Source organism: Sarcophilus harrisii, chromosome 5, assembly GCF_902635505.1.
Source record: "Sarcophilus harrisii chromosome 5, mSarHar1.11, whole genome shotgun sequence".
NCBI lineage: Eukaryota > Metazoa > Chordata > Mammalia > Dasyuromorphia > Dasyuridae > Sarcophilus > Sarcophilus harrisii.
Window position 1 is genome coordinate 263,568,694 of NC_045430.1, and position 23,809 is coordinate 263,592,502.

The following is a 23,809-nucleotide window of genomic DNA, read 5'->3' on the forward strand; positions in this document are numbered from 1 at the left end:
AACGAACAAGTTGAAAAGTGTCCAGAGGAGAGGAAACAGGATGTTGTAGGAGCTTCAAGACCATGAAGGTAGAGGACTGGACTAGATAGAAGAGAAGATTCTTTTGCTCCATTGTTACCTGGCCTCTATCACTGAATGGGGGCTGCCTCAGTCAAACTGAGATGGGCCATCGCCACTCCTCCTGATATATCTCTGGCCAATGGATCCAGATGGCTCTGGAGGAAAAACTGAGGCAGGTGACCTGCCCAACCCTCCCTCATTGAAACCCCAATCGCTGTATGTCATGGCACCTCCTCCCTGATGTCATGTTTCTCTTCAAGAAGGAAGGACAAACAATGGAGCATCAAATGATGGGGCCAGAGATGATTCACCTGGTGAGAGAAGGCTTGGGGTAGGAGAATATGTTAGTTTTCCTTTAACTTTTATCTGAAGGTGGGGAAAAAAAAAGATGTAGACTTGCTCCATATTGCTTTGGGGGAAATGGCAAAAAGGTTTATTTCAATTCACTGTAAGGAGAAAGTTCCTAATAATTGGCCCCATCTAAGAATTAAAAGGCCTGCCTCAGGAATTAATTGGTTTCCTATCACTGGAGATGTTTGAGTAAAGGTTACATGGCTATTTGTTGTGTATGATGCAAAAGGGATTCCTGTTTGACAACAGGTGAGGGATGGCAGTCACAAAAATCCCTCTCAGCTCTGAGATTCTGAGATTCATCTGGGGTTTCTAAGGAGGACAGTTATTTCCCCTGAAGCAGGAAAAGCTACATGGCTCAGGTCAGTGATAAGGAAGCAGTAAGAACACCCTGGCCCTGCTAGACAAAAGGGGAACCCTGCTTTTAGGAACTTTGCTATTGTACCTTGAGGGGTAGAGGACTGGGCTCAAAGGGAAGCTGCTAAAGGAGACCCCCAGGAGGACAGGAATGAGTGATCTAGCTGGCCAGTTCAGCAGCTCCCCATCAGGACAGTTTAGGGCAGGAGAGGAGGAGGATTGGCACCAGTGGGACAGACTACATGGCAGCTGGAATCTTCAGGGCAGAGTCAGGTTTCCATTAAACCAAGAAGGAAGATGAAATGAGAGAAGATGGATCAGAAACTTGCAGATAATCAAATGGAAATTCTGAAGTGTCCAGTGGAATCCAGATTAGGTAATAGATGACCCAAGATGGAGTGAACATGGCAAAGTGGAGGGGTGGTCAGGGGAAATGAGGAGGAGCATGATGCTCGCTCCTCAGGTAATGAGATGGCTGACAGGGACTATGGGACAAGTACAACAGGCCTTGGCTATGGGATGCTCCCTGAGCAGATCCAGTCTGCTGGAGCAAAGAGGAGTTTAAGCCCTAGTGTCAGGCTGTGGGGTCTCCATTAGGTTTCTCCTATACACATGTTAGGACACTGGGTTTAAAGTCAAGCAAGCCCTATCCTTCTCCCTCCTTTCATTTAAGTTTAGACCATCGATTGTACTGGGCATCCCATTAATCCTGATGTCCATTTGTACCACAGGAGGATGGTCTGGGATATTCAGGGTCTTTCCTCAAAGTGCTTTCCAAATATTTCTAAAGAATAACCTGAGGGGCAGCTCAAACTGCCCTACAAGGTTGCAAAATATAGATGCGTTTACCTCCAGTTGGGACCCTCTCAAGCTACCCCACTTTCCTTTATAGTCTCTCAATTAATGGAATATTATGGATTAATAGAATAGGAAACTACTCTCTGCTGGAGAGAGGGTACCAGCAAAACTGGTAAAAAATAAAGATTCCCAAAGGAGAGCTAAATGAATTTCTTGGTTATCTAGCATGTCAGGGAGGCAGAGAGGGAGGGAAGGAGAAAAGGAGAGAGGGAAAGAGGGAGAAGGAGAGGGAGAGAGAGAAGAAGAGGGAGAGGGAGAGAGACATTTAACTAATTTATTTAGCATTTAATTAATGGCTTATGAACCAGGAAGCTCAACCAACAAGAAAGTGTATTTGTCTTTGTAAATAGTACAAAGTTCTAGCAGTCCAGGGAGTTGCCAGACCAGTCTGGCCATCAGAAAGAATGGGAGCCATGATCCCTTTCTTGCTATAAAACCAGGATTTCTGCTGGTCTGTAAGCCTGAGATTTTGCTGTACATCATTTTAATAATGATGAGATTTTAGCAAAATGCAATCTTTCCTCTGGAGTTCTGGGCTCCTGACTGTTTAAAATATATTTGGTATGTATTCTTACTGCAATATGTCAACACTGCAAAGTAAATAGCTGGAAACTCCTTCCCTCCTGTTCTGATCTCCCATGGCTGTGTTTCTATGTCCTGCTTGCCAATCAAGCCCATGAAAGAGGCAGGAGCTCTCTGATCTCGGATGAGATAGTTTTATGTTTTGTTTATTTGCAACTGTCTACATTCTCTCTGTCTCTCTCTCTCTGTCTCTGTCTCTCTCTCTCTTTTTCTCTCTCTGTCTTACACACACACACACACACACACACACACACACACACCACTTTTTTATGGGCAATGAAGCAACAAAGACAAAAACATTCTGTTTCCATTCTTTCTTTCCTTTATCAATGAGCCTATATCATATTTCACAAATAAACAACAGCAGAGTACACCTGCCCACTGATTTTGTGATGGGAAACAAGAAACTCAGTAAGGAAAAAACTAACTGATCAAGTTAGGAGGCTGTGCCCAAACTGATAACCTCAAAAGTTTGGAAGTAAATCTGTGGGCCTTAAACTACTGGAACCTTAGTTTATTTAGCTGTAAAATGGAGGTACTGCAACTGTAACATCTATCTCACAAGGATGTTATGAGTATCAAATGGGATAATACATGAAAAGTGCTTTATAAATCCAAATCAGCCAGTATTATTGCTAATAATTATTAAAATAAGATGCTCAAGTGGAACAAAATGGATGGAGTGGGACTCAGAGTCAGGAAGACCTGATTTTGAATCCTTCTCAAATACTTGTTAGTGCTGTAATCTCAGAGTCTTCATCTGTAAAATGGGATCACAACTTAGCAATAACTCACATGGATGTTGTGAGGATCAACTGAGATAATATGTATTTGGGATGAACTGCATACCTTAATGCCCTATATAAATGTTATCTATATTATTATTGTTGTTGTTATTATGGTTATAATTAAAATTACTCCTCCTCTGAATGGATTCACTGAGATTGAGTCTGATGCTCCTTCCCCCAAATGGTGCCCTAGAAAAGGAGTGATCATCCCCGTCTTGAGATGGCCCTGCTTTTCTGGCAGTTTCTACAACTCCTCTGTTCTTGAGCTTCCCCAGCTATAACACAAAGAGGCATCTAGCCACACAACTGTGGCAGCTCACACACTCTCGGAGCTGGAGAGGACCTCCAAGGGCCACAACTCCCTCAGCTGATGGATGGGATGTGAAAACTGGGCTTCAGAGATGGCCAGTGAATGGTGTGCACAGTGGTTAGAAGGCTGGTCCTTGGACTCACAGCCTGGGGAAGTATCTGAATGGTAGCAGCCAAACTTCTAAGGTGGTCTTTTTAATCATATTTACATAAAACAACAATTTATCTCTTTAGATTTCCTTTATCACCATAGTCTTCAAGAATATGATAATACCTTCCCAGAAAGACAGGTGGAAAACTGAAGAAGAGAACTAAAAGTGCTGCTTTCCCTCATTTTGCACCTCGACAAAAAAGGTTCCCTTATGCCCTTGCACGGAGAATCAGAGATAGCATCATGGGGAAAAGAATGGATCCCTCCTCCTCCTCCCAATGCATTTAATCCACACCAAGATAAGTTACTGCTATATATAGAATATTGTACCTTTTTAATTTCGGATTTCAAGTTACAAGGATTGCTCTGCTGGCTGAAGAGGGATTTCTTGAATCTCTCAATAACCCTTCTTTTCAAATTGTGGTGTAAAGCAGGAGGGAGCTGCAAGAAAGGAGAAAATAATGAACATAACATAATTGAGACCACTGCAGAGCTGCCTTGTTGTCACTCTGGATGGAATCACATTTAACAGCACTAAAATGGAATCTGAACCTACTTCTTAGACTATGGACTAATTATGTAATTTTTTTATTCTGTAGCCCTGAAAGAGCATGTGTATGTATGTATATATGTATATGTATATACATAGACATATATATATATATATATATATATATATATGTCTATGTATATACATATACACTCTATATCTATTCTCCCCTAGCACAGGACAATAACCTCCTCTGGAAATTACTCACAAGGTGGTCAGAAAAGGCAATACAAGGACACTCTCAAGGTTTCCCTGGAGAACTTTAGAACTGATGCTATGACTGGCACGGCACTGCTGAGCATTCGTCCCCTGTACTCTATAAGCGGAACTGAATCAGACTGGAAGAAATGGGAGGCATGCAAAGGCAGAGAAGCCCCCCAAGGTTCTATGGATTCTCTGTGGCCGTGCACTCCGAGCTCCCATTGGTCTGTTTAGCCACAGTCAGACACCCCGTAATGCGACTAACACAGCAAGGCCATTTGAGTCCTCCTGAGAACAAAGGACAACAGCCAACCAACCAATCTATTCTACATCTCATATACACAGCTATTCTGTATCCTACAAATATACATAAGTACACAAATATACATACATGTGTATATGTGTGTGTGTGTATATATATATATATATATATATATATATATATATATACACAGCTTCTATGCTTTCAAAGACTGCTTTTATTTGCCTCTGACTTGCATTCATTTATACCATGTCCAGCTCAACATAGAAAGTAAATTTCAGAGTAAGGAAGCAACTGGCCTAGGGTTACACAGGAAGCAACCTAGCAGAAACCAGAATTTGAACTGACGTCTTTAAAACTGGTTCCAACCACTACAGGAAGATGCCTCTGAACTGACAAAGGAGGAGGGCCACCCACCCCTCCATCAGAACAGGAAGAGAGGATAGCTAGTTAATGTACCTAGTATAGACAAATAGGGATATGTGGAGCTGCTAAATAAGGGGCCTGGAGAGCCCCCATCCGATGATCTCGATTTTCTGTAAAGAACTCAGCTCAAAGTTCCTATATGAGAACTACAGAAAAGCTATTTAGAGTCATAGCCCCATCAAAAAAAAAAAAAAAAAAAAAAAGACCTGAAAGCTAACAATAGGAAATTAATGAAATGGCAACATGACTAAAACAAGGCTTCTCAGATCAATGCAGGTTCTTCCCTGAACCAAAAATACAATAAAAATAAAGAGAAATCCCAGACCCTGCCACTGCACCCTTTCTCCTACCCCCGTCAGTGCCAATTAAGTTTATATTGCTCCTACAAAAAGCAAAACACACTTATTGCCTCCAGTTACTTCTCCAACTCATTACAAGCCGGCTTCTGTTCCCACCCTGTGACTGAAACATTGCTCTTGTCCTACTCATTGTTGAGGAAAATATTCTGGCCAATTTTCAAGTGACATCCACGATATCAATTAATCTATAAACATTTATTAATTGACAGCCACAGTAACATCAATCAGTCTACAAACATTTACTAAATGCCTAGTATATGCCAGGCAATGGACTAAGGTCAGAGTTCACAATTCCATGAGGAAGACAGCAGACAAATGTTTCCGAGGCAATAGCACCCTGTATCATCACCCTGTCGCCAGCTACTACAACGAATGGACACTGTGAGCTCCCTCCTTCTCCTGACAGCTGGAGCTGATGCTCTCCTGGGCTTTATCTTCTGACCCACTTTTACCTTCCTCTCTTAATTCCCATGGCCTGTCTCCTCACAAGCCGCTTTCTCCAACAGCCTCCTGCTTTTGGTCCCACTTTTTGTCCTGCAGATGTAACGGAGCATTTCCTTCTCTGGCTCGCTGACGGACAAGGCGGGTAGGGTGACCAGGTACAAAGCACGTGGGCCAGATCTGACCTTGGGACACCGAGTCTGATGCCGAGCCTCCACCGCATTGCCTGGCTGCCCCTCCATTCTTCCTTCCCTTTATGAAGAAGGAGTAGCAAAGCCCTCTCCTCAGAAGGGGAAATGCTTCACAGTCTGGCCCCAGGAGCCCTTCCCAGGCCATTCCCCAACCCACCACATTTGATGTCTTCTGCTCCCCCACAAGAAACCCATCCACACGCCTCTGCCAGGGATTCTCCTCCCTCCACAATCCTTGAGATTCCTTCAAAGTTCAGTCTCAGCCCCACCTCATACCCAAGGCCCATCCTGATCCCTCCCTAGGGAAAGTGCAGAAATGGAGCACTGGGCTTGGGGTCAGAGAGCGGAGAGAACACCAACCTCAGACACTTACCATCTGTGTGACTGTGGGCAAATGACTTTTCAGCCTCAATTTCTTTAGGTATAAATTTAGGATAGTAAGAGCATCTGTTTCATAGGGTTGTTGTGAGACCATGTATGTTTGTTAAAGTGTTTTGCAAACCTTAAGACACTAAATATTTTACTTATTTTCTTCGTACATTTTGTTTTCTCTGTATAAATTCCACAAGGGCAGGAACCAGAATATTGTTATTTTTATGTACCTAGCACCTTGCCCAGTATATGGAATATAATAGATTACAAGTTGTCCTTGGAACTTTCAAATGGCTCAACACCTGGGAGGAAAAGGATTTTACTCATTGAAATGACATCAAATATGAGTCATCAAGTCTAAGGACCATGGGGTTCTTCCATCTGACTTAGGCTAAAACCTTCCATGTGTCATCTCCCCCCATAAATGCGAGCTTCACAAAAGCAGGAATTGTCTTCCTTTCTATTTGCTCCCCCAGTACTTAGCAGAATGCTTTGCATCCACTAAGTGTTCAGCTAGGGTCCAATAGCTAGAACACAAAGAGTTCAGTCCAGTGACTGATTCCTCTCCTTTAAATGAACAAGCCACATGGACATCAGTTGGAGAAATTATCCTTAGCATTCTGTCGGTTTATCTTGTGTAACACTGTCTTAAGGAATTTATTGACCACCCTGCCATTGAGAAGAGGTTTAGTTCTTTTCATGTGGACTTTAATTTGGCCTAACATGGAGCATGCGCTTTGGGGAATTTTCCAATTCCTGACCCTCCTCCCTCAACTTCACCTTCATGGGCCGGGGGAGTAGGAGGAGGAGGAGGAGGAGAAGGAAAAGTGATAATATCATCAGCACTGGCCATTAATCAATTCCAACCCCCTATGTCTTCATTTCAAAAAGTGGGAATAGGCTTTATGGCCCGAGGCAAAAGAGACTCATGGCATCCTGAGGACAATGATTGCTATAGTGTTCAGAAAGTCTTTAAAAATACAGCTCTGTTAGTTTCTAAGCAACTTTATGAGGGTAAGACCTTGCTATTAGAGAGAGTAGAGTTCTATACCTATAGAACTGCAAGGATAGTCTCTGGAGAGTTGGAACTTCCCTTTATTCTTTTGTTCAATAAAGGCTCAATGAATTCTCAAGAAATTGCTTTCTAAATAGTTTTCTGACTTCTCATCTACCACCTCCCCCAGTCATCTTCCACATTTGTGAGTAATCTTCAAATGGACTTTTATGACCAGGTCAATACTCTATCCAAGATACTTATGGTGACCTTCCTTTTCCCACCAAATTAATATAAATTATGACTTTGGAGATCAACAACGTGCCCAAATTTCTCAGCATTTTGCCTGGATTGTGTACTAATCTCACTTTCTCTTGCTTTTTATTGATAGGTCTTGGTTTTTTGTTGTTTTGCACATTTGTTTTTATTTGAATTACACTGTACTAATCTCACTCTCTTGCTTTTCATTGCTTGGTTCTGGGTGTTTTTGGTTCTCTTTTCCACATTTGTTTTTGTTTGAATTGCACTGTACTAATCTCACTCTCTCTTGTTTTTTATTGCTTGGCCTTGGGTTTTTGTTGTTTTGCACATTTGTTTTTGCTTGAATTACACTGTACTAATCTCACTCTTGCTTTTTATTGCTTCATCTTGGGTTTTTTGTTGTTTTGCACATTTGTTTTTGTTTGAATTACACTGTACTGTTCTCACTCTCTTGCTTTTTATTGCTTGGTCTTGGGTTTTTGTTGTTTTGCACATTTGTTTTTGTTTGAATTACACTGTACTAATCTCACTCTTGCTTTTTATTGCTTGGTCTTGGGTTTCTGTTGTTTTGCACATTTGTTTTTGTTTGAATTGCACTGTACTGTTCTCACTCTAATGCTTTTCATTGCTTGGTTTTGGGTTTTTTGTTGTTTTGCACATTTTTTTTTTTGAATTACACTGTACTAATCTCACTCTCTTGCTTTTTATTGCTTGGTCTTGGGTTTTTGTTGTTTTGCACATTAGTTTTTGTTTGAATTACACTGTACTAATCTCACTTTCTCTTGCTTCCTATTGCTTGGTCTCAGGTTTTCCTTTGATTGGTTCTGTTTGTTTTTGTTTGAATTAAGACTATAAACTAGTTGAGATAAGAGTCTGTGTCATACATTTTAAGCACAAGGTAAATGTTAAATTGAACTAATTGAGCTGTGATTAATGAAACTGAAGCAAAGGTATAAACATGCCTCCCTTGAGGGGGAAGAAAGAAGGTGGTAGGGAAGAGTCTGGCCCACATAGTTATATTAATCTCTCCAAAGTCTGCTAGATAGTTTCTTACACCAAAAAACAGATTTGTCATCAACCCTGAACAAGTTGGGTAATTACCTAGGGTGGTCTCCATATAAGGAGGGAGACAATGTACAATGTACAATCAGCCATTTTATATATCCTGAACACTCATAATTCAGGAATGTATTACTTGGGAATCATCTTCTCATTACGACTCCTTCCAGAGGGAATGTTTCCAATCTTGGCTTGTCATCAGGTGATAAATTCAAATTAGCTTGGAACTCTTGAATATAATTATAATGGGAAACTTCAGATTAACTTAAATCTGTACTTATTACTTATAACAGACTGAAAATAACTTTTTTATATAAACAATCTTTGCAGTCCAATCAAGATTTATACAAAGGGCAACATTAGAAGAGTTTTATTAGATTAATGATGAAAGTTAGCATTTATATAACACTTTAAGGTTTACAAAACTTATCCTTACAATAGCCCTCAGAAGCAGGTGCTATTATCACCCACCACCTATAAAGGAAGAAATTAATGGTGACAAAGATTAAGGCCACACAACTATTAAGGATCTGAAATAAAATTCAAACTCAGGTCTCCCTGATTTAAAATTCTGCTGTCCATTGCATTACCCAGCTGGTCCGTCAACATGGGCAATACCCCATATTTAAGTTTTCTAAGTTTTTACATTATTCACTAATTAAGAACTCGGGCTATAATTTAAATAATTATAAGACTTGTTTTATACATAAAATAACTCATTCTTATATAGAACTTTAAGAATGAGTCCAACTTGTACGATTTACACCACATGCTAACATTTTTGACTCTTGGCAGCTTTGCAAATGCACGCAAGAGAACTGGGTGAATGGGTGTAGATGGAGCAAAGCTAACTCCCTGTTATTAGAAAAACAAGTCAAAGTTAAGAATGTCCCATTAGTGGAAGGAGGGTCTCTGGTATAATTGTCATCGGATCTCAGAATCTGAAAGTAGACCTCAGCAGCCATCTAGTTCAACACATTCATGAAAGTAGATCCAGGAGAATGCTCCCAATAAGTATCAACCTCAAAGCAGCCATTTTATTTTAGATTTAAGTTTGTTTGTTTGTTTTTTAATTTAAGCACTTTTCAGACTCTTCTGACCCCTTTGGGGTTTACTTGCCAAAGACACTCGAATGATTTTGTCATTGCTTTTTCCAGCTCATTTGACAAATGAGGAAACTGAGGCAGGCAGGAGTAAGTGCCTTACCCAGGGTCACACAGGGTCCAGACTAAACTCAGAAGAGAAGTCTTCCTGACTGCAGGGCCAGCACACTACCCACTTTGGGACACCTCAAAATCACGAGGAATATTCCCCCTCTCACCAATCCTATATTTATCTCCTAGTTCTGCCTTCTGGGACCAGTCAGAGCAATTCCAATCCCCTTTCCAAATGACAGCCCTTCAAATAACTGAGTAGATATCAGGCTGCTCCAAGTTCTCTCTTCCCCAGGCTTAGCATGCCCATTTCTCATATGATGCGGACTCAGGGCCCTTTACACCCGTCGTCCTGATCCCATCCGGCTTTGAACCATGGTTCCCAGGACCGATGAGGACGGACACTGTAGCACTGCAGGAAGTGGACAGAAGCCCCATCTCTCAGCCCAAGAATGTCCTGTCACCCTGAAGCCAGACTGAATCCATCAACATCCCCAGATCTTTCTGCAGAACAACTGCTCCTTAGCTGCCTTTCCCCCCTTAGAGTCAGGAAGTTGACTTTTTGTACCCAAATTCAATATATTAATACCTTCTCAGACTTAGCCCAGACTAGCCCGTCAGAATCATTTTGGACTTCACTTATGTTATCATCGTGTTAGTTCTCCCTCCTGGCCTTGTTTCATTTGCTAATTCCAAGTCTAAAATAAAAGTATAAAACATTACAGGACCAAGCCCAGATCCCCAAGGCACTCCCTGGAAAATTCTAACTACTGTATCCTTAAGCAACTAGTCTTTGAGTCTGGCCATCCAGTGAGCTCTATAATCATAGTATATGAGGGATGGAAGACATTGTATTCCTTCTGCTGGTATTTTGTTGGGTCTTTTTTTTTATGTGTGTGTGTGTGTGTGTGTGTGTGTGTGTGTGTGTGTGTGTGTGTGTTTATATTTTATTCCCCTGCTTGGAAAAACAGTACTCATACAAATGAGCTTTGCCTGACTTGCTCTCGGCCTGCAGCTTTTTTCTAGGCAGTTGGTCAGTTTTAGATGCAAAGTATCGTTGTTTTAAGAATGCCTATTAAAATAAAACTCCCTGGCACCCCTGTTTTAAAACAAGATATCTGCACTGACCGAATGGTTCGTTCCTAAGCAGCCACCCAGGATGGGGGGCTGCACAAATGAAGAAACCATTCATAACAGACATTTTCTTAGCTCAAACACAGGTTCTGGTTTCCAGCAAGTGAAATTATCAACAAACTCTACTCTTTGCTTGCTGGTCTGAGATTGTCATTTTAGTTTCAACGAAAATAGATGTCAAATCAATGAAGACAAGGTAAGGATGTTAACATCCTGCCTTTTAAAATAGTTGCTTTTACATTATTTTCTCAGAGCCAACCAACTTGTTTCCACGGAAACTGCATCGAAAAGGCCCCAGCAGCCAAAAGCCAGAAATCTCCCTTCTATGTTTCATCTGCCAGTTGTCAATCGCTCTCTGTACCTGCAACTTTGAGTAATGGCCCCAGCTTGAGTATTCCAGAGTTGGGACTTGGAAATACTTCCAGAAAAAGACATGTGACTTTGGCCATTTTGCTTTGTAGCCACAGGGGTAACAGATGTAATATTATCAAAGACAGATGACTCTTAGTTCTGATCTGGGCAATTAAAACTGCAGCTGATACAGAGCTGTAATTTTAGATCTGGTTTCACCGCCTTACTTTAAAAGCCTCTACTTTGTTTAGCACCAGAGGTTAAAGTCCCCAAGAGAGATAACACTTCCTCCCATGTACAATGCTATAAACTTTGAATTATTCTGCAAATATATTTTTAATCAAAAAAGTTAGAACATCTTGCCAGGGTGTGAGGAATCATTTGTTAACCCATGGCGGCTTAAGAGCCCAAAAGAAAGTATTTATAAGAGTTTTACTTTTACCTTAGCAATACTTGGAAAGCAGATAAAGAGAACTAATAGCTCCATAATAAAAATTCTTCACTGTATATAAATTAGCATGTCAGGCATAAAGAAACTATATATGAATTTTAAAACATATTTTTACTCTACATAATCATCAGGAGCTCAAGTAGCTATTAAGGTTAATTCTATTAAGATAAAGTAAAAGCTTATTTTTAAACTAGAATTCACTATCTATTTAATGGAAATCCTTTTGAAATGGAAAATAATGCTTGGATATGGATCAAAGGCAGCATAGGAATGCTTTGTTTGTCTGTTTTTCTAGGGGAAAGAATTATGAAGTGAGGCTTTCAGATAAATGAAAATGGAATAAGCATTTATTAAGCACCTACAGATGACAGGCACTGTGCTAATAAGTACTTGACAAAGATTATCCCATATGACCCCATGAGATAACACACAAGAAGTGCTTTGCCAATCTTAAAATTTTAGCTATCATTATTAATACATTATTCAGGGAATTTATAGTCTAGTTGCAAGACAAATAGCAGCAGAGGCAAAAGAAGGTGATAAGCACTTCAAAATATATGTGGTGCTTTAGGGTTTGGGAGGAACAGACTGATTTGTTTGGAGCCTCCGGTAAAATAGGCCTTTTTGTTTGAAAGCAACTGGCCACCTGCATTGGAGGAGCTATTTGGCATCCTGCCCTTCCTATCTCTAGAGGCATTCAGAGAGAGGGAAAGCAGCATTTCTGCACAGCCACAAGGCCTGATGGGAAGCGGTCACCAAGCCCAGACACATTATCCAGGAACTGGGAGACAGGGAATTGACATCCACTCATCTGAGCCAATATGCTTTGCAGTCAATTAGTAAACATGTATTAAATGCCTACTGTGTACTAGGTACTGTGCTGAGTGCTGGGGAAATGAAAAGAATCAAAAGAAGCTCCCTCCAGGAGCTTATAGTCTAACAGAGAGACAACATGCAAAGAAATTATACAAAGCGAGGATATGTGGAGATAGTTGACAGAGAAGAAATAGTTCCAAGAAAAGAGTTTAATTGGGGCAACAGTGGGGTTTTTGTTGAGACTTGAAAGGAACCAGGAAAGTCAGTAGGTCAAGGGGTGGGGATGTTCTAGACCTGGGGGACGACAGGCCCGGAATCAGAGAAGGGGTGTTTTGTTCATGGAATAGCCACTGCAAAGGTAAGACCTATTATGTACCTAATATTATCCAAGGAAAATGATGCAAAATGAAACAGCCCCTGTTCTCATGGAACTTACATTTTACAGGAGGAAGCCTCAGTCTTGAAGAAGATTTATAAAATTTGCCACGGTTCCTATTTTTTTAAAAGCCACAAGATTACTTAATTGTCCAGAATCCAACGATAAGGAATACTTGAAGAGGGAACATGATGTATGTAGTACAGAGAATGCTGGGCTCAGAATCAAGAGAAAGGCAGGTTGTAGAGAGAGCTGTGTTCAAGTACTTCCTTAAAATGATTTCAAAGAACCCTGGAGAGACTTAGAGGAACTGATGCTAAGTGAAGCGAGCAGAACCAGGAGATCATTGTACATGGCAACAGCAAGATTATGTGAGGATCAACTGTGATGGACGAGACTCTTTTCAACAAGGTGGTGATTCAGGCCAATTCTAATGGACTTGTAAAGGAGAGAGCCATCTGCACCTAGAGACAGGCCTGTGGGGACTGAGTGTGGTTCACAACAGAAGAATTTGACTTTTTTTGTTGTTTGCTTGCTTTTTGTTCTTTCTCACTTTCTTCCTTTTTGATTTGATTTTTCCTGAACGGCATGATAAATGTAGAACATATTTAACCTCTCTATTGGATTGCTTGCTGTCCAGGGGAAAGGAGGAAGAAAAATTTGGAATACAGGGTTTTGCAAGGATGAATGCTGAAGATTTTCTTTACATATATTTTAAAAATAAAAAGCTATTATCAAAAAAATACTTCCTTAAAAAATTACTAGTTGTGCCACTCTGAGCAAATAATCCTCTCTGGGCCTCAGTTTCCTCATCTGTAAAATGTCACCTAAAGTCCTTTCCATCTCTAAATTTACAAGATGAAATGTGAGTTCAAATCCTGTCTCCAACACAGATCCTGGATAAGTATTTAGCTTTTCTGTACCTCAGTTTCTTCTATTATAAAATAAGCATAATAGCACCCATGAAAGGTCACTTTTATTACTAACATACATGATTATTATCCATCACAAGTGACTGTTTTTATCTATTTTTGGACCCCCAAACACTTAACTCTTTAAAAAAACTTGCTGACTAGACATTCAAATAATTTGACAGCAAGTTTTTCTTATGACTTAAATAACCAACTTCCATTTCACCCACCAACATTCTTTAATAAGAATAACACTAATATGGGGTGGCCCTAAAAACTATAGCAAGACTTTTGGGACAGCCTTTTATAAAAATTAGGGTAATAATAATAAATCATATTTTATTAGAAAACTTTTATTCACTGTCAGGATTTTTACTTTACCTTGGGGACACAAAGATCAATAGGGCATGAAGATTTAGATCAGAATAATAATTTGGCACCCATGAACTTTTTTAAAAAAATATTTCGATGGATTGCCAGATAATTGGTTTCCTTTTGTGATTCTAAATCTTTTACTTTGTAATTTAAAAAAAATCTTAAAAAGAGCTCACTGGTTAACTGCTAAATGATTCTTGCATACAAAAGTTAACAAATTCCTGCTTTGGGTGGTTTACCCTGTGTGAATTATTATATGTGTTTATATGTTTTTATAACTGAGCAAATGAGATTTCAAAGCAGTTGAGTGATCTGCCTAAGTTCATATAGCTACTAAATGTCAGAGCTGGCTTCTTATTACAAATTATTATTTGTATTATTACAAACCCAACACACATTTTCCCATGGTTTAAACAATATACTAGGTATGCTGACAAATATCTAACAACCAGCTTTTTGAAAAAGAAAAGCAAAAGAGGCATGACGTGCTCCTTAATTTCTCCTGCCTTGTATAAGTTTTTTCCACTGCTCTCTAAGTGCAGACAATCAACGAACAAGAAATCAAGCCCATAATTGTAAGTAACATTTACCTGTTTCCAGGGTATCAATAATCACACTGAAAATACAATCATCAGCTCTCGAGAACCAGCAAGGGCTGCCCAACTTCAGTACATCCTTGTATGTAAGCATTATTTTTTACCAATCTAACATTTTATGAATTACTGTCAACCTTATTCCTAGGTAGCCCTAGAGTCCGGACAGCAGCTTCCGGATGAGGCTGTTGAGACACCTCTCTCTCTCCTTCCTTTTGCTTCCAGGCCTGCCTTTCTGGGAACCCAATCCTCTCTGCCAGCCTCACATCGGACAATCTGAGTAACTACTCATTGAAATACATGATCCTTATGTCTCTTTGCCATCAACAATATTCACTAACTTACAATTAAAGAACTGTAGGGCCCAGTCTCCCTGAGACTTAGTTACTCTACCTGCTCTCTCACCTGGGAGAGCCAGAGACTGGGCCCCACCATGCTGAGGCAGAGAATGAGAAAGGCAAAAATCATGGGAGAATTCTACTTAAGCAGCAGAGCCATCAGCAAATGAGAGATGAAAGGGCAGGAACAAGGAAGGATAAGCAAGAAACGGGCACCTACCTGGGTGATGTAGATAATCTTATGCAGTTGAATTAAGATTTGCTGAATGGGATCACTGATCTGCCGTACTTTTCTCTGGGACACAGCAATCCCTGCAGAAGCTGGAGAAGACAATGCTACAATTAGAATAAGATTTCCATTCTGTGCTTTCCAAAGTAAATATTAGTGAAGGCTGTTGTAATTAAGAGGTGGGACTTTGCTGTGTTTAATTTTGCAAAGGATGCATAATATTCGATGGAGAAAATAGCATCCATTCTCAATTCCCTAGCAAAAAGGCAAGTCCTTCATAAAAGCTACAAGGTTTCATCAGTTGGGACTACTGAACATGTGACTCCTTTATTTCTATTGGCCTGACAGCTACCTGTCAGAAGAAAACTGAGGTCCAAAATCTCCCCAATACAATATGCAGAATGAGACACAGCCAAAGTAGGAATTAGTTTAGACTATGAATAACTGTTACAAACACTTGATTTTCTTTTTTATGGGGGGGAGAGGAAGGCAAAGAATTTGGATAGGGGGAGTAGAAGGTTAAAAGACAGTTTTGTTTTAAATCTACCATTAGAGAAAAAGACAGTTTAGTTCCTTTGCAGTATCTTTGCCTATAATTAGTGTCCTACTATCATGAATACCAAGCTTTAGATACATATCAGAGGATCCTAGAGGACCTTAGAAGGCCATCATGTCCAATCCTCTTATTTTTAAGATGAAGAAAGTCATGGAGAGACTGAATAACTTGCCAAAGGTCACACCACTAGCAAGTGTTTCAGGAAGCATTTGAACGCAGGTGTTCCTGACTCCATGGTTCAATGCCTTATCTGCTTTGAGGCTGAAGTGACTTTCTACTCATAGCCCTTTAAAAAATTAAAAATATAACTTATTATTAAAACTGTTAGATAGTAACACTAAATAGGACAAGGGATCTTGTTACAGATCGCTTTTAAAGAAATGCACACCTAAGTACAATTAAATACAATCTTTATATTTTCAGTTACAGATACTTTTTTTCACCTTGGTTTTCTCCCAAGGATCTGGTAGGAATTTCTCCTTAATTCACTTCAAATCCTTGGGTTAGAGATAGAACACTAGTATTAAAATGTCAGCAGATTGCTCCCATTACCTCATCAATCCCCACCTCGGACCCCATTAATCCTGTGGCCACTAATATCCCCTTTCCATTGCTCTGGACTCTCCATCAGTCTCTTGCTTTCCTCTCTCTATGGTCATTTATGAAGCCCAGAGACACAACAGCACATCCATTCTCCACCCTGCCATGACTGCCGAGAGCAATCCCTTCCTCCCCATATCCCTCAGTCCCTTGTCCGAGCGCAGCTACGTGTCCAATCCCATCCTAATTTGTATGATGGCCATTTATGTCAAGGTCTTGCACACTTTTTCTGTGGTCACTTAACGGTCACCTTCATAGTCCCACCATTGCCAGGCAGATGGTTCATACTTAGTACATTTCCTTACCAATGCATTTAATAGGCACCTAATGAAGGCTGACTGATCCACACCCTCCCTGAAACCCTCATTTCTTGGCTTTCTTGACAGGACCTTAGATGAATGAAATTTTTTTAAGACTTTTCTCTTTTTAAGAGTTTTAACAATACATAACACAAACTAGCTTCTGGGGGGAAGTGTTTTCACAAAGAACTTGCGTCTTTTCACTTGAAAAATTACATTAAAAGCATGTAAACCAATTTTTTGAGTTTATAAAAGCTGGAAAATAGTCTGGAATGGTATACTTTTTGACTCTCTTTTATTTGTTAAATAAATTTTGCTGATATCTTTTGTTATTAGCTGCCTGTATTTTTCCCCTTCTAGAGAGCCTTTCCATCTAAGAATTTGTTTTAAAAGAGGAAAACTGTGCAAAAAAAGAATAATCAATACCACTGCAACCAAAAAAATCAAACAATATATGCAATGTTCCATATCTAATGACTCCTCATCTCTGTAAATGAGTGTACAGAAATACCGAAGTGCAGCATTCCATGCTTTCAAACATTTTTCATGGGTTCAGTTATAAAATCTCAGTGGAAAATACCCTATAGTAAGAGTACAGGCAGCTTCCTGCTTTAAATAACTTCCAGGAGTATTCCAGAGTCCCAGAGGCCCCAGTACCATCTTCCCTTTCCGTGTCACCTCTTGGACTGTGACAGTAGATGTAGTAAACTACCGTGTGTGTGTGTATGTGTCTGTGTGTGTGTGCGTGTGTGTGTGTGTGTGTGTGTGTGTGTGTGTGTGTGTGTGTCTGTGTGGGGGAGATCTACTGCAATAAGAAAGAAAGCACTTCTCTCCCAGGCCTAAACCAGCCCTTCTTTCCATCATCACTTCTACTGCCTGATTACTGAACTTTTATCCAGACCCATCTTCAAAACCAGAGCAGCCAAACAGAGCGTGGCATCATGGATGCTTCATTAGGAACATTTCCTGGGTACTTTTTGAGGCCCAAATCTGAGACAACATTGTTATAATATTGTCTTTATATATCTGTACAATTAGCGTGCCTACCATAGGGAAGGAGCTGGATTTTCCCAATGACTATTTAACTCTGAAAATGGATCAGCAGGGAAATCATGATACAATTTAGAGCATGAGACACCAGCCAACCACAAGCAGTATCTATCTATCAGATGGCTCTAAATATAAAAACAGACAAAGCTAAGCTAAAGACAGACCTCCATTTTTAGACATGAGACAATTTTTAATGGGAATTTTTTTTTAAAGAAAGCTCTCTTGTCAGCAATCTAGATTCCTGCTCATTACAGGTTTACAAATGCCACATGATACACTGAGTGTCTTCAGTTTCTCATCTGTAAAATGGGCTGGAGGGAGTGAAGGTTGGACTAGAGAGCCCCTAAAATTCAATCTACCTTAAAATCTATGATGTTAAAGTCTCATCCCAGAGTTACTCACCACCAGGGTGACTCAGGATTTGCAGAGGTATAGAGAGATTGGAATGAGAGATATAAGGAGGGGACAAGAGAAATGCAATACTTGAGAAATAGTTCATTTTTGTCACTGCATCCTCAGCATCCAATAAAAATGCCTACTGCTCATGGATTGATTCATTCGCTGGAGAAATCTGATATGAAAATCGTGTCTGACTTTCATAACCCTATTTGCAGTAAAATGATCTGTCATTTCCTTCTCCAGATCATTTTACAGATGAGGGAACTGAGGCAGGGTGAAGTGACTTGTTCAGGGTCACAGAGCTAGTGAGTGTCTTTAGAGTCAGACTCAAGAAGATGAGTCTTCCTGACTCCAGGCCCTGCTTGAACTATACATTCCCTATTCCAGTTCCAATTTGATTTTTTTTTCTCCAACAATCCCAGGGTAAGGAGAAGGGTGTTTTTTTTTCTATTGATTTTTTTCTTTAAAAAGATAAATGAAGATAAAAAATCATATGGTTCTCTATTTTTATTCCTTAGTGTTTAAAGGAATTAAACCAATGGCTGAATACTGAGGATAGATAAACTCAGCAATCTTCCTTTATCAAGATTTTAAGCATTTCACCCTCAATAAATCTTCAAGACTTTCAAAAATATTAGGCTTTCTTATCAGTTTTTGAGGACTACAACATTTACCCTGAGTATCTGATTATGAGAATATTTTTTATTAAAATAATTTCCTCCTAAAAGAATAGAACTCAAGTAGATGATCATATTTCAAACTTTGATTTGGCCAAGTGTGGTTATTTGTGATGTGTAGTCTTTTCACTGTCACTATAAAAACTTCCTGATGCATGTAGTTTTCATTTAGAAGTCAGTCGATCAACGTGTAAACCATCAAACACAGATTAAGCATCTACTATGTACCATGCACTGTACACTGTAGTCTCAAATCTTTAAAAACAAAAAGTAATATTCTGGATTTTTCACTTACATTCTGAATAAAAAATTCAGAGCTTCTGAGTTTCTTTTTAAACAATAATGAAACCATATACGGTTTCATTTCATAAAAAAACTGAATTTTTTTAAAAAAGTGATTAAGTTAGATTTTCAAACTAGCCTTTCTTTTAGAAAACGTGAAGCTAAATTTTCTTTGAGGGGGAAAAATCATTATCCTTTACCATGCTACTTTTAAGTGATTAAATTGATTACAAACTTGCAGAAAATACATAATCCAATCATCTAGAAAGTACCCATACTACTGTATTACTTGAACAATTTGCTGAATTTACACTTTTTCAAAATTATTTTGTTTTCCAGCTCTACAGCATATTAAAATATCCTGCCAGGCAATTCCCAAACTTTATAGACCTTATTTTAATTACTGAATTAGTTATTAGCCATTGATACTTTGGGAATTGATTTGTTCCACATGTCTAATCTTTTGAAACTGGAAGCCCTGTCATAAGAACTAAAATTTCAATTTAAATAATCATTAGAATAATAGACTATGTTCTACTTGTCTGTTGTTGTTCAGTCATCTCAGTCATGATTTCATGGCCCTGTTTGGGGTTTTCTTGGCAAAGATACTGGAGTGGTTTGCCATTTCTTTTCGAGCTCATTTTACAAACAAGGAAACTAAGGCAAACAGGGTTACATGATTTGCCACTCATCTCTACAGGTATCCAAATATGGTCTATATAAGAAGACAGGTCAGTCAGTGTCTGCCATCCTACCAAACCCTGCTTCCTGGGAAACCAGGAATTTTACAAGTCAATTGGGATGGGGGCAATACAGAGGACAACTGGTAGAAGTAATCTTTTCCATCCTATGAACAGGTGATGTTCCTTCTTGTATGAATAGAAAGCTGCATTTAAACCAGTAAGAGAATTAAGAAAATGTAATACTGGAGCTAAAAGGGGCCTCCAAGGCCACCTCATCTTATCTTCTCCTTTAACAGACGAAGAAACTAGATAGCTAAGTGATGCAATAGATCAGAGCACTAGGCCTGAGTTCAAATCCAGCCTCAGTCAACTATAAGCTGCCTAAGCCTAGAAAAATAATTTAATTTTTGGCCACTTCAGCTTCTTCATCTGTAAAATGAATCTACCATTCAGGGGTGTTAAGATGAAAAAAAATTGTAAAAATGCTTTTACAAAAGTTAAAGTACTGTAAAAATATTAGCTTTTTTTCATTAAATGGTGATTTGACAATCAAATCATAGACTCCCAATTAAAAGAAACCTCAGAGATCATGTAATCTAACCCCTTCATTTTACAGATAAGGAAACTGAGGCTTCAAAGTATCTAACCCAAGTCCTTATTCAAAAACCTAATCCAGATTCATCTAAATATGAAAGATTAAAGTCCATTTGTTCTTACAAAAATAGTGTACCTGTGAAATTCTGGTCCTAAACTTTCCATCCATCTCTGAAAGTTAAACTCAGTGTATCTGGCATGCTAACGAATGGCTAGCATTCATTACTTTCTTATTCTGCCTTAAAATTAAGTTTTAAATTAACAGATATTTATTAAATATCTGTTCTATGCAAAGCCCCATATCAGAAGAAGCATAGGATCCAGAGCCAAAATGGTTCCTGGCTTCAGGGCACTGCCATGTTTCCCTCCAATCTTTGGAGTTTTTTTTTCCCTCCAGGAATTCTCTTTCAAGGGTAATTTATACAAGGGCATTGTATAATGCCCTTATTGATTTTGATGATTGCTGCTTTATAATATAGTTTTATGTTTGGTACTGCTAAGCCATCATCCTTTATATTTTTTTCATTAATTTCCTTGATATTCTTGATCTTTTGTTCTTCTAGATGAATTTTGTTATTTTTTCTAGATCAGTAAAATAATGTTTTGGCAGTTTGATTGGATTGGCACTGAACAAGTTGACCAATTTAGGCAGAATAGTCATTTTTTATTATATTAGCTTGGCTTAGCCATGAATAATAGATATTTTTCCAATTGTTTAAACCTGACTTTATTTGTGTGAGAAGTGTTTTGTAATTGTGTTCGTATAGTTCTTGGGTTTGTCTTGGCAGATAAACTAACAAGTACTTTATTTTGTCTACATAATTTAAAATGGAATTTCTCTTTCTATCTCTTGCTGATGGGATGTCCCCATCCCCTTAAGACTCTCCTTGATCGAGTCTCCTCTATGAGAACAAGCTTTCTGACCACTGGTGACAGGTGGAATGATCCACTGCTCACTCACCTGCAGAGTCATCTTCTCTGACACAGAAAATCACTGTAAAGGTGATGTCACCCCATATCAACAGATGGGGAGAAATTTCTACCCTGCTGTAGGGATGGAAAGCAAATTGGATTCAATAGATACCGATTGAAAAAATCTTATTTCACAAGCCAGAAGTTTCATTCAAGCACACTCCTTTCTCTTTGAGGTGATCAAACAAGCGGATCTTTTGTCCACTTTTAAAAATGGTGCTTGAATAGTGACTTTAATCTGGAAGAATGACTTCTAGAAAATGTCTTTTTCCCACTTTTCTTAACCTCTTTCTCTTTCAGACTTTGTGAAACGAGAACTAGAGGCTCAGAATGGATTTCCTGGGATTTATCTTGATCTTGAGGACCTATCCTAGTGACAAAAGAGCATCCTTGGCCTTATCCATACAGTCAGGAAGCTCTGGTTATGCATTATAACAGATGTAAGTATCAGTCTGATTCACCTTCACTCTCATAATGTGGGGGAAAGATTGGCTTTCTTCCTAATTGCCCCATTAGGAAATAAACAAGTAAAATGGGCAATCCCCAGTGAGGTACTAAGGCACTTACTCAAAGTACTTGAATCTTATTTGTTATTTTTAATATTAGAATGGAATCAATCCTCTTAAAGATTCAGGACCAATTCTTCCACTCCAGACTCTTCCATCATACAAATATGAGCAAAGAAGGATACTATGAAGTGCCCTTGTATAAATTACTCTTGAAAGAGAATTCCTGGAGGGAAAAAAACTCCAAAGGTTGGGAGGAAACATGGCAGTGCCCTGAAGCCAGGAACCATTTTGGCTCTGGATCCTATGCTTCTTCTGATATGGGGCTTTGCATAGAACAGATATTTAATAAATATCTGTTAATTTAAAACTTAATTTTAAGGCAGAATAAGAAAGTAAACCCCTAATTTTGGGGCTGATAATTCCATATGCATAATTATTGTCTGCCTTTCCAGGACAGTAAAAGGTTCAACTTTTGTGAGAAGCAAGTTCACAAAATGAACCTTGGGGATTTTCTCAGCATGTTCTAATGACAGGCAAGTCCTATTTCAACTTAAGGCAATTAGAGCAAGCAGTCAGAATGAGCAATTCTATTACCAAGGAGAGATAACAAATGACTTGGAAAAGTCCTCCTCTCACCACAAGGGGAGTTTCTGGGCCTTCTATGTAGGAGACCATGGTCTGACTGTAGCAGACAGAGTGCTGGGCCTGGAGTCAGAAGGACTATATTTAATTAAGCTCCAGCCACTTGTTGGCTGTTACCTATGTTATCCCAGCTTCTGCCTCAGGTCCCTCAACTGTCAAATGGGGATTACTAACAGCACCTCCAAATAAAATTATCACTCTTTGCATACGATATGATGATATATTTAGAGAATCCTAGAAAATCATCCAAAAACCTACTTGAAACAATTCAGTTTTAGCAAAGTTCTGGATATAAAATAAGCCCACACAAATCATCTTCATCTCTATATATTACTGACAAATCCCATCAGCAAGAGATAGAAAGAGAAATTCCATTTTAAATTATGTAGACAATTATGTAGTTTATCTGCCAAGACAAACCCAAGAACTATATGAACACAATTACAAAACACTTCTCACACAAATAAAGTCAGGTTTAAACAATTGGAAAAATATCTATTATTCATGGCTAAGCCAAGCTAATATAATAAAAAATGACTATTCTGCCTAAATTGGTCAACTTGTTCAGTGCCAATCCAATCAAACTGCCAAAACATTATTTTACTGATCTAGAAAAAATAACAAAATTCATCTAGAAGAACAAAAGATCAAGAATATCAAGGAAATTAATGAAAAAAATATAAAGGATGATGGCTTAGCAGTACCAAACATAAAACTATATTATAAAGCAGCAATCATCAAAACCATTTGGTACTGGCTAAGAAATAGAGTAGTGGATCAATGGAATAGAATAGGACTTGATAATCAAGGCCTATAGTGATCTATAGTTTATAGATAAACCCCCAAATTCCAGCTTCTCAAATAAAAACTCACTATCTGACAAAAATTGTTGGGAAAAGTGGAAAATAATGTCAGAAACTTGGCATAGACCTACACTCACACCTTATACCAAAATAAGATCAAAATGGATACATGATTTGGACATAAAAGATAATAAATATACTAAAAACAAATTAGGAGAACAAAGGATGCTTTACCTATCAGATCTTTGAACAAGGTGAGAATTTATAACCAAAAAGGAACTAGGGAACAATATGAACAAACAATTGATTACATTAAATTAAAAAGATTTCACATAAACAAAACCAACATTAACAAAATTAAAATGGAAGTATAATGCTAAGAAAAAAATCTTTACAGCCAGTATTTCTGATAAAGATCTCATTTCTAAAAAAAAACTTTGTCA

General features: G+C 38.8%; 1 protein-coding gene across 6 annotated transcripts in view; it reads right to left on the bottom strand.

The window, feature by feature from the left end:
* Positions 1–23,809, bottom strand: part of NEK10 (NIMA related kinase 10) — a 214,979-nt gene that overhangs the window by 16,901 nt on the left and 174,269 nt on the right. For all 6 annotated transcript variants that reach the window (XM_031940381.1, XM_031940385.1, XM_031940380.1 and 3 more), the window contains 2 exons: positions 15,292–15,392; positions 3,787–3,897 (listed from right to left, as the gene is read on the bottom strand). In XM_031940381.1, coding sequence (XP_031796241.1) covers positions 3,787–3,897; positions 15,292–15,392 — 212 coding nt within the window. The remainder of the gene's footprint in view (positions 1–3,786; positions 3,898–15,291; positions 15,393–23,809) is intronic.